The sequence below is a fragment of the Pezoporus wallicus genome, unplaced genomic scaffold (genome assembly GCF_028554395.1).
Source record: "Pezoporus wallicus isolate ANWC-B61680 ecotype Strahan unplaced genomic scaffold, APGP_CSIRO_Pwel_v1 scaffold_6445, whole genome shotgun sequence".
Lineage (NCBI taxonomy): Eukaryota > Metazoa > Chordata > Aves > Psittaciformes > Psittacidae > Pezoporus > Pezoporus wallicus.
In genome coordinates, this window is record NW_026641753.1 from 242,723 (window position 1) to 266,476 (window position 23,754).

Sequence of the window (23,754 nt, forward strand, 5' to 3'; positions counted from 1 at the left end):
TGGTGCTTTCTAAATGAGATTGGTAATTCTGCCTGACCTGAAAAGTAGCAAAGCTACTGGTTCAGGATGGTTTTTTCCTTTTTGCTTTTCTGTAAGTGAATGTTACTCTGTCTCTTGTGTGAAGCTGGCTTGTGTGAGATTGCGAAATAGGTGTCTTCTTGGCAATGTGTTTCTTCTCCTTGGAACTAATCCTACATTGGTACCTTCACACAGATATTAGTGATGTTGCCTGTAATTTACACAAGGGTAATTAGAAAAACCTTGTTCACAAACTTGCTGCTTCACAAGATAAAGCAGGGTATAGGTCACATATTTCTGTCGTTATGAGCACAACTGCATTCCTACAAATCGGTATGAGAATCGTATTTGTAGTATCTCCTTCCCTTTAATTTTTGGTTAAGATTAGAAATAAAAAAGCTAATACCTTAGGCTCTTGGTAGTCCAGGTTGAATTTCCTGTTAGTTTCTGTGGTTTAAGCTTACTGTTAGATCGCATCTTTCTGGTTTTGTATTGTCGTGATGTTTTGGATTTTCACACTTACTAGCTGAACAGTGCACTTCTGAGTATTTGCAGTCAGGATTGCTTCCTATGCTGCGTGGTAACTCGGGGAAGGAGGCCACGTAGACAAAAGGAAGTGCCAGGTCAGCAGTCACCATTGAAAAGTTCATGTTCCAGAGTCAAACAAGAAACTTGTTATACTGCAACAGTGCAATGGGGAAGGAGAATTGATGGTAGCTATGGAGTAACTGTGCAAGCAAGCAAAACCTTGTCATGGGCTCTGCTATGTCTGTCAGCTCAGATCTAGGTAATGCATACAGGCACAGGAGCAACAGTGCTGTTACTGTGTTTTTGCACTCACAACAGGGAGCATCACCATATTATTAAGGGAAAGCACTCACCTTGTCTTCTTTTCCTTCTAACACAGCTTGAGGTTCCTGATTTATTGAGAGAATAACTAGAGATCACAATGAGTGGTGACAGTAATGGGGCAAAGGGTCACAGCATGCTTCCATCAACGCAACTGATGTTTGTGGTACTGATCAAGTTCTAGAAATGTAGCAGTGGTGTTTAGGTGGTTTGCAAGTGCATAGCTTAAGTAGCAACTTCCAGTCTATGTTAATATGCTTGTTTTAAAGGCAGCAGATTTCTTATTGCCACTGTAAATTATAGATTGGGAGATGCTGTATTTCCAGGCAAAAATAATCCACATAATGCATGCAGCTAGGTCATAACCACTGTCCTTTCAAGGTTAGAATGACTGCTTATATCCCCAGTTCCTCTTCCTTTATCCTCCCTTCCAGTTGCCTGTTTCCATGAGTGTGATGAATAGAAGGAAGTCTACTCTGTGAGTTTTCCCTATTTGTAATCCTTTCTCTACTGCCACACCTCATTAGAAACAGATCTGCCACCTTTCCAGCCTACAGATACCCAGCAGACCCCAAAGCAAACTTTACTCTGGTACTCTTTAGCTGAGGACTTGGGGTATTGCTATTTTTAAGCATAGTGAAACATGTCTTTGGTAGCTTGGAATCACAATGTGATCTCTCTCCTGACAATGTGAAATGACAACTTTATGTCCACCCATGCTGAAATCATTTGAAATCAGAAGGGTCAAACAGCCCAAAGCAGTAGGAGGAATGTGATTTTAGCTTATGTTTAATCTTGGTATGGAGAAAGTGAATGGTAGTTTTAATTGCTTGAGCCTCCTTGAGTTCTCCTTGTAGCCTGAGATGTGACTTTGATAAAGCATAGTTTATGTTCCTCATAGTCAAGGACTGCTTTGGCTACTCACTGGTCAGCAGGAGGCTTTTTTTTCCTGGATTCAGATACAAAACATGTGTTTGTGACCAAATGGCAGCCAGCATGCAGTAATGGAAACTTGCAGATGTGCTAAATGCACTTAATGCAGTGCCAGGTTCTGCTTTAGTTAAGCAGGATCTTTGCTCATGAGCATCAGGGGTTTGTTGCTCATGTGCAAACCAGCCTTCTACTGAAAGCAGCACATCTGATCATTCAAGAAGGGCTGCAAGTAACTACTGCCATTTAAAAGGTAGTATTAGATCAAATCTGCTTTCCAGCCTTCACACACAGAGTCAAATTCTCACCTCTTTTTCATGCGCTGTCCTCAAAGATTAGTAGAACATTAAAATCTATCTAGAGTGTGGATAAATGAGCAGTGGAGAGCACAGACCTTTACAAATTGTGTATTTAAGGCACAGAAGAAACATTTATGAAGTCTTCTTGTTTTATATGGAAAATTGCCAGTTCCATTTTCTCATTACATGACTGTTTTTGTCAGAACAGATAGAAACATTTTGGGCTGATGGGCAGATAGGTCTCGCTGAAGCTTGTTGAAGCCATGGAGACTGAAGTCTTGATCGCTGAATGCTGCAGTTTGCCTCTGGCAAATACACGTTTCCAGTTTTGGCAGTGTCTAGCGTTTGCAAGACACAGAGAGTGATAGATTCTCTGGTCAGCTCAGTTGAGCAAACTTTAGACTCAAATTTTATACTTTGCAAGGGGAAAAAACAGATTGAAATATATCTTGAAAAAAAATACTGGAAAGAAGACTTCCGTTCCCTCGTGCTGCTGCGTTGCTCAGCCCTTCCAACAAAAAGTAATCTCTATGAAAACAATTCAGCTATGACAGATCTTAGCAGCCTGTTGGTGACCTGGATTCCCCAGGTTTCTGAGGCACTGGGGTCTTGCTCTGAAAGGCTTTGTACAAAGCTACCACAACACTAGCAAATCCCCACATCTGTAGTGAGATGGAAATTTTTCCCACCTGCCCCATCTTTTTTTACCATCATTTCTCTTTCTTCTGTGGAATAAAGAGAAAAACCAACAGCTGGCATTTCCCGAGAGTTACAAGGGTCTTGAGACTCCCAATGAAAGAAGGTTATCTGATTCCCTGTCTGGATATCCCAGTCATGGATCCATGGATCCATTTTGTGCTATTAAATCAAAAGAGTCTCCACCAGCTATGGTGCATGCTGGAGGCAAGGGAAGGTAGACCAGCCACCAAAGGATGACAGTGCAGACTCTACAGACATCAGTTCAAGGTCCCATTGGGCTCAGTTCTTGCTTGAAGAAACATGCAGGTGTGGGAACCACTGCTGTAGGTTGGATCTCTTGATAGCAGTGAGTGGGGTGGGGTGCCTGCAGATCAATAATCATCACCCTGCAGTTGCTGTAAATCAAGGCTTGAATCTCCTCTGACAGGCTGCAGAAGCCATGATGAGGCACAGAAATACCTTACCTAACATATTCCCTCTCTCTCATTTCTGCATTGCATTGACCTAAATAGGAATCTCGAGTTTGATTTGGCTTATTTCTGGTGGAGGAGGATTGCTGCAAGGCTGGAGAAGTGAGGGTCTCCTGAGCAGACCACAGTGTCTTTGTCCTCACAGACACCATGCAGGCAAAGGAGCAAGCGGTGGGTGGAGAATTAACAGGGGCTGGCAGCAGGGCCAGCCAGTGGTAACCAAGGACAGCTGATGTGTTAAGGGAGGAAGGCTGAGTGACAGCAAAGCAGAGAGCCAGTCCAGAGGTGTCCATTCAATTGGTTATTAAAATTCAATGGAACCACCATAGTGTGTGCTTATTAACACTCTGATCTCTCCTTCAGTTTTTGCCACGTCCAGCCTTCCTGTCTCAAGTTACTCAAGGTTGACACCACCTCCTGAGTTTGGAAAGAGCCTGATGCCAAAAGTGACCCAAGTGGGCAACTTCAGAGAGCTTGGTCTAGGAGAGGGTGCAGCCGAGGACTAGTTTCGCTTGCCGAGGCTGCCTTTCTTCTTTGCGCAAGAGAAGCCTGTGGAGTGCTCTGTCCATACGTCAGGAATCAGTTCTGTGCAAAGAGGTAGCGTCGAACAAACTAGGTGTTTGTAACCACAGCCGTATGGCTTCCTCAGACAGGGCAGAGTAAACAGCTATTACTTATTCTTGTTACACTGCCATTGTGAAGTAGCAGCTCTACTCATTTGTAAATTGGATCTCTCCCAGAAAGACAGCCTGTTGGTTTTGAAAGGATATTAGTGCTGGGATCATGGCACTCACACTTATAAACGCAAACCTGAGATAATGGAGGACTCATAATCGGATATTCCTCAAACTGGAGGGCCCACCTTTGTTTTGCAGGTATTCCCAAACTGAAGAGAGGCTGTGCATGCCAATGCATTTTAATGAATTTTGACAAGATCGCAAGAGTCCCTTTGTTGCTTGTCTGCTTTGTCCTTGCTTGCAGATATGGAGATTTCCCATACTTAGCAGTAACAGCCTCCAGCCAGCTTAATGTGCATGTGTGTGTTCTGTGTTTCTAGAATATTTCTATTCACTTCTTAGGTATTCAATTTGAACTGCCCAATATACTAACCAGCAGAGCAAGGAAAAGAACATGTTTTGGTGGTTTTCGCGTTTCTGTTGATTTTGTCAAATAGCATAAGCTATAGGTTTTGAAGACATGGTCTTAAAATGTCTTGCAAGCACTGGCTGCATGATCTGGTACAAGCAGCTTCTTGAATTAGTTACATCAAAAGCTCCTGGTGCTTAAAGTTGTAGTGCCTCACTGATGATCTCCTGCTACAACATACTTGTATGGAGTCACAACCACCTGTGTTTCAGTGGGGAATACTGAACCGCAGCCAGCCCAAGAAAAGATTTCTGCATGTACCTGATACTTCGTGCTTATGCGCCTGGTGAAATGCTGTGGTCTGGTTTATTCATCCGTGATCTGTTTGAAGCAGAGGGCTCATGATACACAGGCATTCCTTTTCACCAAAATTATTCTATGATTTTTTAGTTGCTTTAAGGACAGTGTCTTCTTCTCTCAAATTTGGGGCTGTAGTCAAATCTAGCAATGCTACTAAATTGTGAGGAGTTACACCTGCCTGCACGTGGGGAAACTGGTGCTCCAGATTTTACAGTCCTTGTGCAATTGTTCACCTGGGAAGCAGAAGGCTTGTTTTTCAAGAGAACATGACACATCAGCTCATTTCACTGCCTCTCTTACAGACAGGCTTCTTGCCTGGGCTAAGCAACAACATCCTGTCTAAAAACCTATTTAAAGCCCCAGTTTTGGAATGCTCATGCCATCTGAAAGCTATGGCCTTATTTATCTGTTTATATCTAGTAACAGTCTTGGGGAAATGGAGCTTTGTTTTCCCATCACATTTATTCCCCAGTGCAAAAGTTAAAAAGCTATTTTTCAAAGTGTTTAGAAAGCCCAAATTTTTCCCCACTAACTCAGCGCATAGGAATGTCCTATGGCAGAAGCAGCACTGGCAAGGACATGCATGCCAGCATGTCAGCTGGCCAAGTGTGGGAGATCCCCCACCACTTCCTGCCTGAAGGTTCCCAGGGTGCAACTTGGGAACATGCTGTGTTTATTTTGGATGTGTGAAACCCCTGTACAGATTCTCTATACGTGTCTGGGTTTAAATGCGTGTAGTTATGCTCTACCAACATGTTTCAGCCTACACAGGGCAACATTTGTTGAAACATGCAGCTCTGGCTTAGTTTTAGCACAGAAAATGAAGGAAAACAATTTCATCCATCATTAGACCCACACTTGGGAGAAGATTTAGGCCTTGTTCCATTTCCCAAAGCTAAGCAAATTTTGGCCTCATCAGCCTAGAGGAATAATCAAATTTCTGATGCTTCAGCTGTCTCTGGTGAGCTGTGAAGGCAGTGTCTCGCAGACCAGCCATTCAAACCACACGTAGCACTGTGACCAAGGAGGGCTGTGGGTAACCTTTGAACAGCGGCTGAAAGCAACACTCCAGCACTGGCTCTCACTTGCCAGTGGTTTTTGAGTGTAACCCATGTGAAAGCAATGCAACTGGAGGTCACAGGGGAGCAGTATTCATTGCTCTAGTGAGGGGTAGCTCTTAGAGGGTAAGGGGAAAATATCCACGTCAAAGTCTTTGCCACAATGCCATGCAAAACTGCGGCATCTGTTGGTAGAGGGTAGGTAAACTCCTCTTAAAAGCTGATCAGCGGCTTCCTGTAGCATGCAGGCCTGCTTTTCCATCTGCCATGATGATCATGTACAATTAGCTTGTATCTTTTCACTCTCCTCCAAATGCCTGGGTAAGCTGGATGCTAGCATGGCTATGACCGGTACTAATCCTAAACTGCATCTGTAGCCCAAGCAACTGTAGGCACAAATCCACAACCTTCTCTCTGCCCACCAAATCAGAAATAAGTGATGAGACAGCACTCGCTCGAGTCCAACCGGGTGAGCCACTGGGCAGCTCTCCCATGTTCTCAGGTCAGAATAAAGCACGTTCATGACTGCTTAAAAATAGGCTGAATTTAGTGGGGTGACAGTGGCTTTCTTTGCAGAAGGAGCCACAAAAGGTATGCCCACCTTGTGCCCTGCAGCCTCCACACACCCTGTGGTGATGGTGCTCTAAGAGCACCAAAGTTGCTGGCTGTTGTGTAGTGATTCTCAGGCAAAACTGATGTCCTCAATCATTAGTGTAAAATTTAGAAGTTAGTCATCACCCACCACAGCCCTAGAATGCACCTGGTTATGCTGGGCTTAGGTGGTGGGACTTTTCTGGTGATATGAGCTGATATTAGATGTGATCTTTTTTCATGGCACTAGATGACTAGATGACACTTGCAATTGTAGGCCAGAGCAGGGAGAGGCTTTACTGGGAGCTGCCTTAGAGGAACAGTGACCTTCTATGGTTTTCCCATTGCTGATTAGATACTTATCAAAATGCTACCTCCCTCTGTTGATAAAGAAGAACGTACTGCTTATTTCCCTTAACTTGAAGCAGCAATGTTAATGTCTGATTAATCCTATGACATACAGGCCATGCTTCTTAAAACTGAAAACCACAGATGATTATATTTGGAAGAGATTGCCATATCGTGCTGAATTAGTATTAGAAGCATTGTTCTCAGTTTGAAGGCAGATTTTTTCCCCTAAGATTTGTGGATTTACAACCTTACAAATTCTTGTAGATCACGATACTTATTTGATACATTTTGAAACTATTTCCATTTTTGTGAATGACTTGCAATCCTTCAAAAGAATAAAGCCCATACTGCCTTAGACTTAGAAGAATAAACAAAAAAATAAGAGGTTATTTACTGTTTCTGAAATCTAAAACATCTGTGAATTGGAGGCTTGAAAGTCTGTTTAGATAGATAGTTGAGAATTTGTTTTGGTTTGGTTTGTTTAGAAAGTATGCCAGTTATTTCAGATGTCCTGCCTATAAAGAATGTAAAACAATTTAGTTGTCCCAGGTCTGAATTTAATCCGAGTCACTGGCAGAAGGTCACAAAATTCAGTCCAGGGTTTCATTCAGATCTGCCATTTAGACCTAAAAAATGTTATCATAAAAATGTAGGCATGTTTGTTATGCAGGGAGTATAATGTCTTAATTGAAATGGAACCAGAAACTATTTAAAAAACTTCTATTACAGTTCACATGACAGACAGTACTGTATAGTTTTAACATCTGTTGTAAGGCCAATATGTGAGATTTAGCCTTTGTCTGACTATAATTCTTTTGATTTCAATGAAGTTGCACCCACTTAAATCCTGATTGAATTTGTCTCAGATGATTGGGTTTTTAATTATATGATTTAATTTTCTTTATCTCCAACCCAGTGTTACAGCGTGGAGCTTCAGAACATGTTAGAATAAGGTCAATAATGGATCCTTTCTTCTTCCTTTTTTATTTTCACAGTTACAGGGATCCATTAAAAGGAAACTGGAAGATGACAGCTCTCCTGCCTCCAGCGGTGTGCCTGATGTCATTTTCCCAAATGACAGTAAAAGACTTTGTCTTGATGATGTAAACCTTGCCATGGGCCAAGGTGCCAATCCGAATGTGGCGTGTCCAGAAATGCAAAGTTCTTCATTCTCCACTGGTCACAGTGCTTCCTCCCTGGGAGTTGCAGGTCATCCAGTGCTCCTCGAAAACAATCACATAAATGGTGGTGGCATTAGTTCCCCATTTTCAGTGCCACCCAACACCGAAATAAATCAGAAGGGATCAATAGGAGCGCAAAACAATAACATTGTCCACTATGATGAGAAAGGAAACAGCTTGCAGTCTGTGGACCAAGAGCTGCAAGATCTATTGGAAGAGCTGACAAAAATGCCTGATCCTTCTCCCAATGACCTGGACCTGGAGAAGATTTTGTGCAGCAAGGCTGAAGAGCCACTTGGGCTGAATCATTCTCAACCAAGCATAAGTACCACTCCAAAGTCCTCCCCACAGACCTCCCACTTGGAGAACCATGTTGCTAACAAAGATTTTTCTCCGGGTTGCAATCCGACCAGTGGAGGATCTCCTCAGATGAGACCATCATCTGCTGGAGCCAACTTCCAAGTTCCTTCTTCAAACAAACCTGTTGCATCGCCCATCTCTACAGCAGGTCAGAGCAAGAACCAGCCACCACCTATGCTTCCAGTACCCTTACCCAACCTACCTGGCTCCAACTGGCATGCTCAGCAGCTAAAGCAGCTGGCAGCTAGCAAGCAGGTGTCTACTACTAAGCAACAAGTACAGCCTCCTAGCTGGCCAACTATGTCTCCTCCTGGTCTCTCTCCACCTTACAGGGCAGGATCATCCCCACACCATCAACCTTTCAGTCCTCAAAATGTAATGGTGTCTGGCATGCCTGCTAATAATCTACAAGGAAACAGCATTCAGAGTCCTCAAAACACCCTGCTTTCAAGCATGACTTCCAGCAGCACCCCATCCAGTGGCCCCTCTCCTCCCTATGGGTCTGAAAAGCTCTCCAGCCCGGCTCTGAACCAGCAGCCCTTCAGCCCACAGAGCTCCATGCTGCCCACCCTGACAGCAGCCAGCTTACCAGCCAACAATATTAAAAGTCCACAGAACAACTTGGTTGCCAGCATGGCCTCCACAAATACTGGACCTTCTCCACCATACAGGCCAGAAAAACTGTCAAGCCCAGCTCTCCATCAGCAGCCCTTCAGTCCCCAAGGTACATTAATCTCTAACATCACTCCCACCAGCAACCCCACGAATATGCAGAGCTCACTTTTTAAATCAATGACTACAAACCAGTCCAAAAATATGAACATAATTATGCAACAGCCATCCACTAGCTTGCAGCCAGGTCTGGTGGCTGACAGCCCTGTTAGCCAAGACCAGTTTTCTTTCAATAACACCAAACCACTGTCTCACTTTGCCTCAGAGTCAGCTACTCAAAAGATACCACCTCTGACAGCAGGACAAGGGCAGCAGTCCCTCATTCACTATCTCCAGCAGCAACAGCCGCAGCAGCAGCAGCCATCTCCAGCTGCACAGCCACCCCAGCAGACTAACAACAGCCAGTTTCTGCAGCAGCAGTTTCGGCAGCTGATGCAGCCACATCGGATGCAGAGGCACATGCAGCCTGCCACGTTGCCATCTCAGAGCAGACAGGTGAGAACATCTCTTCTGTATTACAGGGCTTGCGTGAAAATACTGAGTTATTTTTTACTTTTCTTGGTGTTTCAAATGTGACGACACTGAACTTCTGGGGTGTGTGCAGTGTATGCATGGACAAGGCAATGACATCGTGCTGGTGTTATCAGAGTAATTTTATTTCTTTAGTTGAAATGTCCCATAATTCCACTGTGCATTGTCTCTTCTAGTCAAGTGGAGAACTTTTGTGCCATTAGGCAAAACACATTTTATGCCACTAAAATGGATTATTTTTATGTGTAGAGGTGATTGTGCTGGTTTTGGCTGTGATAGAGTTAATTTTCTTCATAGATCTAGCATGGACCTATGTTTTGTATGTATTCTTAGTTAGCGTAAGCTGTATGGATGTTCCTGTAACATATTTATCATCTTTTAGTGAGAGTATCTTTTCTTAGTGCCCTTCAAGAAGTTACTCTTTGTGTTATGCTTCTGAGTCTAGAAAAGATCAGGTAGGGTGAGAAGCGAAGTTAAAATATGACTCCATGTACAGCAGGTCAAACTACAGCTACTGAAGAGCAGAAGTAAACTTGAAATACCTGTTGCTAGCACTTGCCCTGGGCAATGCCCTGCTTTGGCTGAGGGCCATTCCCCACCCTCTGTTGATCTGTGATACCAACAGAGCTGGTAGATGCAAAACTGCAGCTGGCAGCAGTGAGACACAGCCCTGATTTCTCTCCAGCAATTTCTCCCTGAGAGACTCAAGGAGAGGTGCAAAGTGCTATCCCCTACCACTGTGCATCAGAGATTTACAGTGAACGGGGACTTCAGGGCAAGGAAGGACATGAGGGCAGCCTGGGTATGAGGAATAAATGGCTATCTTTTTGATAGCAAGAATAGTATGAAACATTGAATCTCACCACCAAAGCCACGTACCTTGTTAGGCTGAACCAGCTTTGGAAGCAGAATCCTTCAAGTTGCTTAGTTGCACACACAGGAACTCTACCAACTCCTCATGAAGGATTGAACTGCTTCTCACTCAGCAAAACAGAGCTTGATTTCTGAAGCTTTGCTAGGATTTGCTGGAGAGTGTGGTGCTTAGCTGGGGAATATGCTCCAGAGCCTGAATTATTTTGCTCTTCTTCACTGCTAAGTGAGTGGTTTTTACAGAGGTGGATTTCTTCAGTGGAGGCAGATTTCTTCAATGTAGGCGACTTGGTGTAACCTTGTCTTATGGTAGCAATGAGAAATAAGGGGATAGTTACAGCTTCTTTGTAGTAAATCAATGAGGTGCATTCTCATTGTGTCACTTCAGGATCAAGTCACTATCTTTCAAGTTGTGCACACTCAGTACTCAGTATTTCAATACAGCAGCTTAAAACAGACAAATGGGCAGGACTGGTGACTCTCCAAATCTGCTTATCCAAATACGTGACATGTAACAACATGGCACGGATAGTTCACTTTAAAGGGTTATCAATATAAGGCCCCTAATTTAATGAAGGCCTGAAGCAATTATGTTGCTATAAGCATGTGAAGACCCTGTTTGTGTGCAGTGAGACCCAAATAAAACACAGAGGGTCTTTCTGGCTTGGGATCTAACAGTATGGATGGGCAGTGAGATTGAAATGAGTAAATTGCATTACAGCCCATCAGATGGTTTGGTCAGGAGCAGTTGGGTGAAGAATACCTTCATGGTGCTTTACTGCATTTCAGATGATAGCTAGTAAGTTGTTAACTGCAGTAACATGATCGCTTTTGGTCGTGTGTCCATAACCTTTGAGCATATTTCTTTTTTCTGGCTCTGCTGCTGGGTGGAATTGCCACATCCCTGTTGGATTCCTGAGGTTTCCTGTGCCCTAGTTTTCCCTGCTTTGCATTTTGCATTTTTGTCTTACACCTCTGAACCCCTTCCATCACTGATTAGCCAAAAGAAAATGGGAAAAATTCCTGCATTGAGTCTCTTTAATTGGCCAAAATAGCCCCTCTTCCAGCAACTTTCCTTTTCTGCCTGTGCTGTGTTTTAGCTGATTCTCACCATCGGAGAGAGAGTTGTTATAATTCGGTGGCTATTAGTAAAGATCAAGGACAGTTAAGGCAGTGATTACAGGTGATGAGCATTTTACATTTTCAGACTAGTTAGGTAAGCTTATGGTGCCTCCCTCATTTTACAAGGAACACTTATGCTACAATAATTACACAGCAGATGCCAGTGCTTCAGTTGCACAGTCTGTTGAGCTGTGGAAGAAAGATGTTGGATGTTGAGGAGTGGAGCATTTTGTTAGGCTTTGATGACTTTACTGCAAATCTTGTAGAAGAAAATGGACCCTGAGTGCTGAATTAACAGAAAAATGACATGGAAAAAAATACTGTAGGTGGGAAACCTTAAAATTCTGGGGTATTTGCTGTGTTTCTTTGACTCTAGCATGTTGATGTTATTTGTCTGCAGCAGAGTTCTTATTTTCATTGAGACGCTGATACTGAAATTTTGGACCTGATCTGCTGTGCACCGATTTTACCCCATTGTAGGAAAGTAGTTCCAATGACTGTGGTTTTGATTTCCAGCAGGGTATCCAGAGCTGAATTTGAGCTTTGCAGCATCTCCTTCCTAATTCTTTCCTAAGGCAGGTGATGAATGTGACTTTTCAAGCATGAAGCAGTTGTTTCATTAAAAGGCAGTATGTTAAAGGCTCAGAAGACAGGGAACACAACTTTGCCATCTTCAAAAATTAGTAACCTTCTGGTGGAAAGTTGCCTTTTTCAGCCTCATTCACAGAAATCCACTCAACAAAAACCAGCAGCATTCCTTGGAATGTTTAGAAGTCATCCCCTTGCTCTGTGTGTGTGTTTGTAAATGTGACTAAAATTTACAAAAAGAAGGCATAGTGCTTTCTTCTTTTGAGCAAGAGGTGCAGCTTTGTGCGGGAGAAGAATGTGGATGGTGGCCAGTTGGAGGGAGAACAATAAACCATGAAATCTGATCCTTGTAGCAGGCAGAGCAACATGGGGAAGAGAGCAGCCCTGGGACACAGCCCCGGAATGAGCTTTTTGCTGTTGTTTCAATGCGTATTAAAGGAAAGACTCTGCATTCCAAAAGCTGGGTTACTACCCGCAGCTCTACCACTTCTGTACTTCACGATGTATCTCTTAAGCGTAATCAGTGTGCATCCCTGATCCTGTATTGCCTGGACAACTGGTAAATCTGATAAGGGCTAATCTTTTCCCATCCGAAGCACTATGTCTTTATTGTTGGGCATTGACAGATATTGATTGAGGCACTGACGGGTTGCATTGTGTGATATTGCAAAGCCTGGTGGGGCTAACATTGCTCTTGTGAATGTGTACAGGTTTTCATTTTACTCATCTAGGACTGATGCTTGCTGAGTGAAATTATACTCAAAGGTCTAGACTAATAAATCCACAATGTAAAGACAGTAGTAAATGTCAGAGAGTCAAAGATAGTCTCCAAAACTATCACACACTGTTTTCTGCACTTAAGCTTAGCCACTTGACTTTATTGGCTGTTTCTGGGGGAATGAAAAGCTGCATTTGCCCAGGCAGGTTGAATGGTTGGGTATCTCCCTGATTTTCCTGACTAAATACAGTTTGGACTTGCACATCTCCTATTCTGGAATGTTAGATACATTGGGCCAAATTCTGCCTTCAGCAATGCTGATACTGCATCACCACTTCCAGAAGAGCTCTTCTTTTGCTCTCACCAATATAGGGACAGAGGCCTTTGTGAAGGGAAAGGAGGGTTCCCCTGAGGGCAGGAAAACGAAGCGGTTATCTTTGCAGTTTAAGACGGTGGAATAAAAGAAGCCCTTTGGGTGGCTATTACTTTTCCAAGCCCAAGTTTGTCTGAGTTAAAACTTGAGAGTCTGAGGGAGGAGGGACAGTCCTGCGCACTGCCCTGTGTGTAAGATGTTGGAAACCAAAACACAACTTAAAAGGTTGTTTTGTTGGGGGGATGTAGCTAATAAATAGCCATTGTTTGGGTGGGACACACTGCATTTCTGAGCTCCGCTTGCACTATAGGAACTGAATGTGCTATTCTTAGAGCCCTCTGCATTCCTGCTGACATCCAGATACTTGTATACTGGATTGTCAGTGAAGGGTATATTTGTTTCAGCTCCTTTGCCAAAAATGATGGTGGAGGAAAGCTGATAGGAAAAGAGACAAGAGAGAAAAATAGTATAATTTGCAGCAAAAATAGTTGTATTTTACTACATGTGGGCAGTATATGAGATAGTGAAGAACATACTGAAGACTAAGAAAACATTTGAAAAGGACTTGACAGTGTTTCTTTAACTGTGTTGAAAGCAGCAATACAGTATCTGAGTTGGCAGAGTAAATTATAGGTTGCAGAGAAAGACCAAAACCCTGAGCAAGATTAAATATACTGGGGGGGAAAGGGGAGTCAGTGCGAGGGAATTAGACAAAAAATCTTGTTTCTGAGCATGAGTTCTCTAAACATAGACACAAAACTGAAGAAATGCACTGATACAAAGAACAAACTGACCCAGAGCTTGGATGTTGAAAGTTAAATAAATATAATGTAATACAAAATTGTACTGGTTCTTATATTAATATAAACAGAAAAGTTAATTCCAGGAGGTGATTCCTGGTGTCCTGTGTTATGTGAAGTTATTGCTGCCCATGAAAAGTCAGTGTACCATGACTGATAGGTGAGACTGTTCTGATTCAGCAGCACTTCAGGTTTATAAGCTCTGATGCAGATTGATTAAGAGTTTGGAGAAGCAGAGAGCACAGCCCACACAGCACCTGAGTATATATGGTCCTCTTGTAAGTACAGGCAAAAAATCATGTTTTATTTGGGATTTCCATGATGTCACAAGGAGTCTTCCTAACACATAAACCAACTACAGTATCATGTAAGATCATAAATACTGGTTAGATTTCATCTCCAGTTTCATCCCCATCCCCCCTTTTTCTGTGTCAGACTTACTTTAAAGCCACTTTGAATGAAACTGCTGATATTTCCCCTCATCTTTGTTTCTCCTCTCCCTCTCCTCTTTTTTCTCTGGAAAAAGTTTTTAAGATATTGGTGGATTTTTTTTCTTTTACTAATGCTGTGGAGAGGTAAAACAGATTTGGTTTCAAAAGGCAATGGTAGCACAATACCAAAGCAAAGCCTTTGTGGGAGTGGAGAGCTTTTGAAGGCAAAGCAGCAAGCCCTCCAGCTAATTAAGTGCCTTTGAATAGGCGAACAAAGGAAGCTGGTGATGAATCTGGATTACAGAGAGCAATAAGGCCGAGCCTAGACTTTGACCTCTCCACAGATGTAAAAACATCTTCTTGAATGGTCATTTCTGAATTTCTATCTATCTCTGCACGTGCAACTGCGTTGTTATCTTTTTCAAGACGGGAGATTCTCCCTTTGTTCAAAAGAGTCTGAAAGGAGCTTGACTGTTACTATCAGCCTGGCATGTTGTCCCTTCTCCCTCCCCTGTGAACAAATACTGTAAGATAGGGTTTGGAAAGTAAGGAATAAACTTGTGAAAAGAAACAGAGTGCTTGGCCTCAACATGCCAACAGCAATGCAGTATTTTCAGAAGAGCAGTAATCAAGATAAAATCTTGGTTCACATCTGACCTTCTTAGTCTATTGCTCTTTTGCAGTGTGTTTTAAATTGCGTGTGTTGTCATCGTCTCTTAGATTATAAGTATTCCAAAGCATTTCCCTGCTATGGTCCAGTCCTTGTAGCCATGTCTTAATCTTCCCAGTTCTTTGGTTTGTATTTAAAGATGTTTACAGGCACTGATATTTCTAGCAGCTCTGCCTAATGCAGTCATCATTCCTTCCAGTTTAGCTATCTGTTGTGCTGAAAGCGCTTTTGGACACCACATAGCACATCATTATGGGAAGCAATCTGCAGAGGAGAAGCTTGTAAATAGACCAGATCCTTCTGAACACCACGTGGGGAGCATCCTCCCCCAACCTCACCATCACCCTCCTTTGGATCTGAAATTAATATGAACACTAAACCAAAGCTGCAGCACTTTCCTCAGTCCAGCCAGGTCTTTCCCTTAGTTATGACCTGTTTAATAAAATGGAAGATGTTTTGCCAACAATTTAACACTTGGGACACAGACATATATGGGAATCTCATGCTGGACAAAAAAAGTCCATTTGGAAAGAAAGAAAGAGACATGGAAGGTGCTATAAACACCAGAAAGGGGTGCTGGAAGGTGAAGACAGTCTTTGTTACCTGCAGGACTATGAAGCGATGGGGGAAGTGGCGCTGATGTGGTATTGTCCAGGGTTTCGGTGGGGAAAGACAAGAGGAAGTACTCGTGTGTTGTGAACATGTAGATGGAAATGTGACTTGTCCTAAATTTCTCTTTTATTAAGGCATTGTATTTCAGCCTGACAGGGTGCTTTTAACAGGTTCCCTGGTGCTCGGGACACAAGCTGTGTGGCAGTGCTGTAGCCCCCAGCTCCATATGGGGAGAGCGGAACAGAGTGTGCATCTCACAGAGGTTCTACATTAACAAAAAAAAACCCCTCTTGCTTCTGTGGTTTTGAGTTTTAAGCAACAGACAGTTGTTTCCTTCTGCTCTGCAGTGTGAGGTGGGAGAGAACCTCTTCTCTCTACAGTGGTGATATCATGCTAAAAAGTGTGTGATTCATTTGATGTGAAACCATATTCTGGCACTCATTTGTACCAAAACCACTCTGATCCTGCCAGCCTGGGTGGGCAGTTTCTCTTGGGTTTTCTAGGCAGCTTGGTAGCAGTATTCACAAGTTTCCCTGGGCTAAACATCAGCTGAATCAGGCCCCAGCTGCAGATTTTCTTGCTTTCTTTTTTCCCGAGTAACCCATTCTGTTTCTTTTTTACCCCCCCAAAAAAACCAAACCTATCCATATGCAGAAATTTTTAAATTAATAAGCAGTTGAGCAAAAGGGTTTGAACGTATTTTTTTCTCAACTGTGCCCTTAGATGCAATGAAGCTATAAACAAGCAAGGAATCTAGGGGAAGACTCGGTGACCTTCCCACTGTCTGGCTTCATAATGAATGCCATAACTTCCTTCTTGTGTATCACTCTTAAAAATAACAACATGAATAGTGGTTACTGATGGGCAAAACACACTACTTGCATCCTCATTTACAAGTTAGTGCACCCATAATTCTTATATTAAAAAGGTGCCTTCATGGCACACATAGTCTCCTGCTGAATAGCAATGAGGAAATGGTTTCTGTGACCCTATTGTACACCCATCTTGTTTCATCTGTGCTGTAAATACCCATTAATATCAGAACATCTTAGTTCCACTTTTCCCTCACATTTGTGGAAGATAAGTTTTTTGTTGTCTGTGTTTCCAGTATCTTGCCTAGTAAATGACAGTTTTGGGGGAGCTTATTTTGAACTAAAAGCAAGCTGGCTTTCAGTAAATGTGCCTACTTCCCTAAAATCATGCCCTTTTTACTACCTCAAATTTGATGCTTACATTAACAACTGCCTTTAATACTTTTTGCAGTGATACCGTGAAAGCACTGTTTGCACCCTTGAATTTGGGGGTGGCCTCTACCTGGTATTGTCTTGGAGCAGCCTAAAATCACATCTGCATTTCCACCAGGCAGGAACAGTTACAGGACCAAAGCCTAATTTAACAATTAGAATAAAAAGCAAACAGACAAATAAGAGAGCCCCTCAGATGCTGTTAACCCGTGTGCCTGGCGCCGGCCGGCGGTTCCGCAGGGTGGGGTGGCTGGAGCAGCCTACTGTGTCCTGCCTCTCCGTCATTCTGCCTCTCTGCAGTAAAGGCTGCTCACCAAATAAAAGTACAAACATGTTTTCTTTCAGATGCAATACCTAGAAATAACTTTCCTGGTAAAATGAACTCAGTCTCTCTGTATTTTTCTTCTTTGGGCATTTTGGAGAAATTTCAGCGTGTGGGTGGGGGAAAACAAAGCCGTGGCTGTAAACAGGAACTGATATTGTCTCCATGTCTGAATGGGGAGAGAAACTGAACTGGCCTTGGTGGTTCCCTCGTACATCTGCGAGTCTGGAAACACTGGGATGATTCACAGTTTGCTGGTTAATACAGGAGCAAGCAAAATGGTGTGAATTAACGGCCATTACAGAGCTGTGCTGGATGGTAAATATCCCCCTAGAACAAACGATGTTTCACAGAGACTGCTTAGAGGAAGAGGTAATGGGTCTTAAATACAAATTAGAAGCAGTCCCATCAAATCTGTTAACATTAAGGTTTGAAAGCCAAACACTATCATGAGCTGTCTTCAAAAACTGTACATTTAGGAAGCGTATCAGTCTGGGATGCTGGCTGTGTAATATTTCTTTCTTGAGCACTTTGTACTATTTCAAGCAGCCAGCACTACTAATTGACAGAAATCCACAATCAGAATTTAGCATCTCTTCTTAGGGCTTTGAAGGCTAATCGCTTTATTACATATCTGGTTTAAAGTTAATTTTTTTATAGCATACAGAAAGGCAAATACTACCATTATCAGTATGTAATTCTTAAAAAAGCACTGCTGTTAACAAAACGTAATCCTATATTACAATTTAACCCTTTTCATAATGGAATGTTAAAAGAAGAAGATAAGAAATGTATTACTGTAGAATAAATAATATTCTCTATAAAATCAGCAAAATTAGTTAACATTTCTCATTGAAGTAATGAAAATGTGATACCTTAGATCAGTGTCAGACAGATGCAGATGTGCATGCAGGTTATGGACAAGCTGTGCCAAGCTATTTTTCCCCCTTACAGAATTGATGCGAGACTCACAGAGAGTAAGCCCTGTAATGCAGACAAAATAGTATGATATCCTAGTCTAAGACATTACAATAACAGCTTGATCTTGTAAAGATTCAAACATGCGCACCTAAATTTGTGCAGTGGGAGGTCATTCTAGGACAATGACAGGATTATTTCTGAGAGCAGAGTGAATCATGTATGTGCATAGTCTTTGTATGCTCAAGAAAAACCAAAGGTGGAGGAGAAGGATGCAGCAAAGGGCACAGTTGTCATTGGCATTAGCATATTAGTAAAAAAAAAAAAAAAAAAAAAAAAAAAGAGTGTGTTGGAAGCTGGAAGCACTTGTTCCTATATCAGCTCCAGTTTACATTTGGATTATTTTTGGCTTTTTTGTTTTGTTTTTGTGTTTGTTTTTCCTGGGAGTTAGGACCAGCATTTTGTAAACGTGCCAAACTCTGAATAAATTATATTTTAATCAGTCCAGTGATTATTTGCAGTCCTCTGGCATTTGTTTTTTACAGTGAGTTGTGAAAGAAACATTTGCCCTTGCAGGAAGAAAAGCTGCCCCCTCGTCTTGGGCATGGCAATAACGAAAGCAAATGAGGAAAAAAGAGTGCTTAAGAAAGACTTTTGTGACTGTGTTTCTTCCCTCTCCAGAAAGATGAAGACATACTATCCTGGGATAGCAGTAGTATGTATCCCTGTCATACACAAACCCATTTCTTTCATTCTTAAATACTCAGGGCTTTTGGAAGCTTCTCTTTGCATAATAAATGTCTTTAATATTTCCTTTACTCTCAGGCATTATTAATTACTGTTACTGTACAGGATTGAAGGGTAGTTTACATGGCACTTGTATTTGGATAGTCTGCTTTCTTTTACCATTGCTCCGAAGGGTATGTTTAAGCAATGAATGAATAATCATATGAGCATTAACTTTTGTTTTGTATAGCCCCCTTTTTCCCCTCCTTTCCAGCTCCGCCACCAAACTTTCCACATCAGCATTTTAGCTTTTTAAGTAGAAATGTAGCATTTAGCAGAATAGATGCATAACAAGAAGAAGGTACTTTTTTCTCCTTTTTCTCTTCTCCCAAGAGATACCCTGTGACTTCCTCTATTAGTCCATTAATCGCCGTAGCTCAAAATTCAGTCTGATCAAAGGAGCAGAATGAGGTTGAAAAGTGCAGATTCTGGCAATTGACTTGACTGTTTAGATTCCCTGCTGAGCTCATTTAGAGCTGGAATTAAGCTACTCCTGCCGTATTTTTCGTCCTTGGCTTGGTTATAGTGCTGTGCCTCATGCCACACCGGGAAGTGCCGAAGGCAACGCAGCCATTCCCACCACCCGGACCCAGCTTGCACCAGGGAACAGACTCCAGGATCTAAAAAGCTGAGTCTTTCTGTGCCAGAAGAACGCTGAGTAATCTTGTCTTAGTTTGATAAGAAGGTCTGTGTTTAGATTGCATTAGTTAGTCGACTGCAGAAAAAGTGGAGACCCGGTTAACTGAAGATGCCAGAGTAAATACCGATGATTCTGTGGTTATTCATTTAGGCTCTTTCCCGAGGTTGGTTGAATGTGTTGTGAGTGGGAAGGAAAGAATTAAAAACAAAAAGTAAATGGGAAATTTGTAAACAACATGAAGTTTCTTGTAAAAGTTTTCTTCACGGTGTAATGACTCACTTGAGGAATACAGTTGGTTTTAATGCCTATTTATACGTGCAGTTAGAGCTGGTGCTGCTTTCTCTCATTAATTGTCTTGTTGGTTCTTGTTTGCTTAAGGCAGAAATGCAGACTGCCCATACCTGTGTTGTTCGCTGCAGATTAACATCTGATTTTGCAATCCTTAACACATCTCAAATGCCTATTGCTGCAACCAGGACTTACAAGTTCTCCAGGAATAGTGTCGGGCTCTTGATGTCATTATTTGTGATTCTGCAGTTCCCCAAAGTGTGCTAATATTTCTCAGACTGAAGTAGACTCATTTGATGTGCAAGTTCATATCTCATTCAAGTGAAATATTGGTAATGAAATGTGAATGGCGTTCTATTATCAGAAAATATTATGTGTTTAATGGCTTAAGAGTGCTTAAGTTCAGCAAGAAGAGAGAAATGTTGGTAATGTCACCATAGACTGTGTGGTGGTCCTGAAATGGGGGTAAATCTTTAACTGAAAGAAGTTTTGCTAGACATATTGCTGTTTTCCCGTTGGTGTTTTAGGACTTTGTCTAAATCCCCAACATTTATTTATGTTGTATTTTACTTAAAAAAATTACTATTTAATAAGAACTGGTTTTATTAAGAAAAACATTTCCGGTGAGGGGGAAACAGACAAATCCATTTTACGCATTCCTTTTCCTACATAGGTGGCATATATCTATATGGCTATAAATTTTAATTCTAAAAAGAACTGTGACCTTTATCAGGGATCCTATGTGGCGTAAGATTAGAAATGAACTCATGACTTAGGTGTACAGCTCCATTATAGGTTGACACTATATAAAACCACTGTGCTTTAGCTTAGAAAGGTTTCCTCTTACTTTACTTTTTCTTACTTCATAAAGCATTTGCCAGTATGGTGAGCTAAAATCTTGCTCACTCTGATTTCTTTTTTATTCTACTTATGATAACAGTATTGAAGCTTTTAATAAGATGAAATGCTGTCTAGCTGCATTTAAAATACATGGTTTTGCCTATTTCTATCTTACTGTAGTTAGAGGGAAGGTACCTACCGGCCGTCTAGGTTACTGTGAAACTTAACTGAAAGTAAAGTTGAATTGTACTCTGTTCTTCTCACAGAGCCTATTTTCTCCTTCTAACTGGGTACTAAAAGGCTTTTTACTGCTGCACTAACATTTTCCAAATAAAACGTTTTTGCCAGTTTCTGAAGAAACAGCAGAACAAGTATGTCCTTAGACATGCTGGAAGGAGTCCTGCACCATGGATTATAAACTGAAACAGCTGGCAAGAATAAGGAATTAAAGTAATCCCTGATATTAGGAACATGGAAATTAGATGACCTGTATATGCCCTTTGTGAGTTTCTAACCCAGTTGCATATGGGCCCCCCCTTTATTGCTGCACCTTTATGGTGCAGAAAACAGAAGTCCAGCTATTCAGCTGGGAAACTGGAACACATGCTTGAGAATATTATGGACTTTAAATGCATTGTATTTTTAACAGTAGCTCGTGATTAGAATGACAGGAAGGAAATGAGCAGAAAACATCCTATTCTATCTCTATATAAAATCTTGCTTGTGAAAGATACAGTTACCACCATAATGATTGGACGCTAATTGATTCATTGTGCTGGGAGACAAGTGCTGAGTGGAGGAGCCAGCGGGGTCATTTTCTTGCTCCAGCTCCACTTTGGTTGTTTGCTGAGGAAGGGCAGGAGAGGGTTATAAAGCTGCTGCCACTACATTCAGTGCATGTTTTTCTCAGAAAAGAAGAGACACCGCCAGCCAAGATCTCTTTCCTTTGGAAATTGTGGCTGGGAAGGGCCCCTTTGGCTCAGCAGACAAAGTGGGCAGGCAGACAGCCCCTTTCCTGAATCCCAGGCAGGCACCAGACGGCTGAAGGAAGAGAGGCACCAGGCTGAATTAGATTGCCTCCTGCTTTGGACAGTAAGGCAGAGGCAGGCTTAATTGCTTTGCAGCTGTTCATTTTTTCCCCTTCTCCCTCCCCAGCCCTCCTCTTCCTCCTCCCAGCTGACCCCAGTGCAGCCACAGCTCTTACCCCAAGGAAACCTCTCCAGCTTGTGGAGACGTGTCAAGGGTTTCTGGACTCGTTTTATCAGCCTTGACATCCTCCTCTGAAGTCCAGCAGCAAACGGGAAGAGAAAGGAAAGTATTAAGGAAAGAAAGGAAAAAAAAGAAGACTCTTTGGTGTAACCTAGTGATCTTTGCTTTTATCCTGGCTTTGTTTGTGCACTGCTCTGTGAATGCTGCTTGTGGCAAGGGGCAGGCTGGGACAGGGCACTGGTGGGCAGATGTCTTGGGTGGTATCACAGAGGCAGCTGGGTGTCATCACTGGCATCCTGTTGGAGTGGACAAACGCAATGAGCCCCTTGCGATGTGGCACTCCCCGCAGCAGGATTTACGAGACATTTGAGATTTCCTCTCCGGAGCTGTGATACCGTTTAGGGAGATCTCCCGGGCTGCTGCCAGGCAGCGTGAATGTCAGCTGGGGTTGATTTGCCGGTGCTCTCACTGGTAAAAGAGACTCAGCACTGAAATGTTCTTGACCTGACTATTAAAGGAAAAGCTTTTATGAACCTCGGAGAGCTTGCAGGGTTCTCCAGCCCTTTAAAAACTGGCTCAGGCCAGACTCGCAGATATGCATATATCTCATATTCACAAACTGTCTGAACCTCAGGTTTGTTCAGGAAGTAGTTTGTTTTCTTAATTGCTCTGACTCCACTCCTGGATTTAAAGATCCAAAAATGTGTTTTCGTGCCCTAGCAATGAGGCTGCTGTCAGCCTTCAGCTCACCTGCTTCACAGAGAGGGGCTTTGCTCAGCTGCGGCTTAGCCAGCCTTCCTGGGTCTGTTCACCTCCAGCAGCAATGTCAAGCTAACCCAATTTTGCAGCTGGTATCAAGCGCCAGAGGCAAGCTTTGTAGATGTCTCTTTAATTCCTGCACTTGTAGAATTTAGTGTACATTTTCCCTCCAGTTCCACTGACTCACACAGTCCTTGGGGGTGGAGGCAGGGGGGGAACAAGAAGGCTATAACCCAGGTCTAATTTACTCATCTGGTAAAGCCAGTCGTCAGTGAGCCTTTCCCCTCTCTGTCCACAAAGATTGTCCCTCTTGGGAGTCTGTTTGGCCTCACAGTTATAATTATGGCATCAGTAGTTTTGTACTTAGTTGTTCTCCTCAGCCAACTGCATCTTCTCTCTCAGAGTGTTGTGTCTGGGTGAGAGCATTAAACATGGAATGCCCTGTGAGCCAACAGTGTGAGAGGCAAGGCATGCAGCCCAGCGTTGTTTGGGAGCACAGGCTGTCATGGCATGCTGCTCTATTGATACGGGACGTATTTGCTGCTTATGTTTTATGATATCCTTTACAGCATAACAGGGAACCAGTGCAGATTTGTAAGGCACAGAACTATAATGGGGATCTTGGCTCAGGGCCACTGGAGAGATGGAGGGTGTCAGTCCTGGAAAGGTGCATGGGTACCAGGTGCTTTGGTGGTTGGAGGGATTTGTGTCTGTAAGAAATGGATTTAGAGAGAAGGTACAGTAGCATGTAAGTCACTTTTCTTCCCTAATCTGTTCAACATGCAGCCTACAATAGCTCTGCCAGTTAGATTTGAATTAAAACCGGCTCCACAAGGTACAAAGGCTCTCGAGCCTCATTGCCAAGACCGGAAATCCATTGTGGCATCCTGATTAGTGCTGGTGAAATCGGAAACCTTTCTCAGGGCAGATAACAATCTCACAAATGAAAATATAACCTGTTAATCCTGAATTTTAGCAAGGATGGTTATGCAACTCCAGGCCAAATCCAGGATGTGTCCTATCCGTGTGCCCCTTGGTCAGAAAGGATTTGCTGATAGGGAAGGGTGGGATTGCACCCCTGCAGTACTCTCTCCCAAACGCATCCCTGC

At 42.7% G+C, this 23,754-nt stretch overlaps 1 protein-coding gene across 1 annotated transcript in view; it reads left to right on the forward strand.

Moving 5' to 3' along the window:
• The window catches only part of MAMLD1 (mastermind like domain containing 1), an 80,840-nt gene that overhangs the window by 39,416 nt on the left and 17,670 nt on the right, over positions 1–23,754 (forward strand). Inside the window, exon 2 of the mRNA XM_057425132.1 lies at positions 7,707–9,419. Coding sequence (XP_057281115.1) covers positions 7,707–9,419 — 1,713 coding nt within the window. The remainder of the gene's footprint in view (positions 1–7,706; positions 9,420–23,754) is intronic.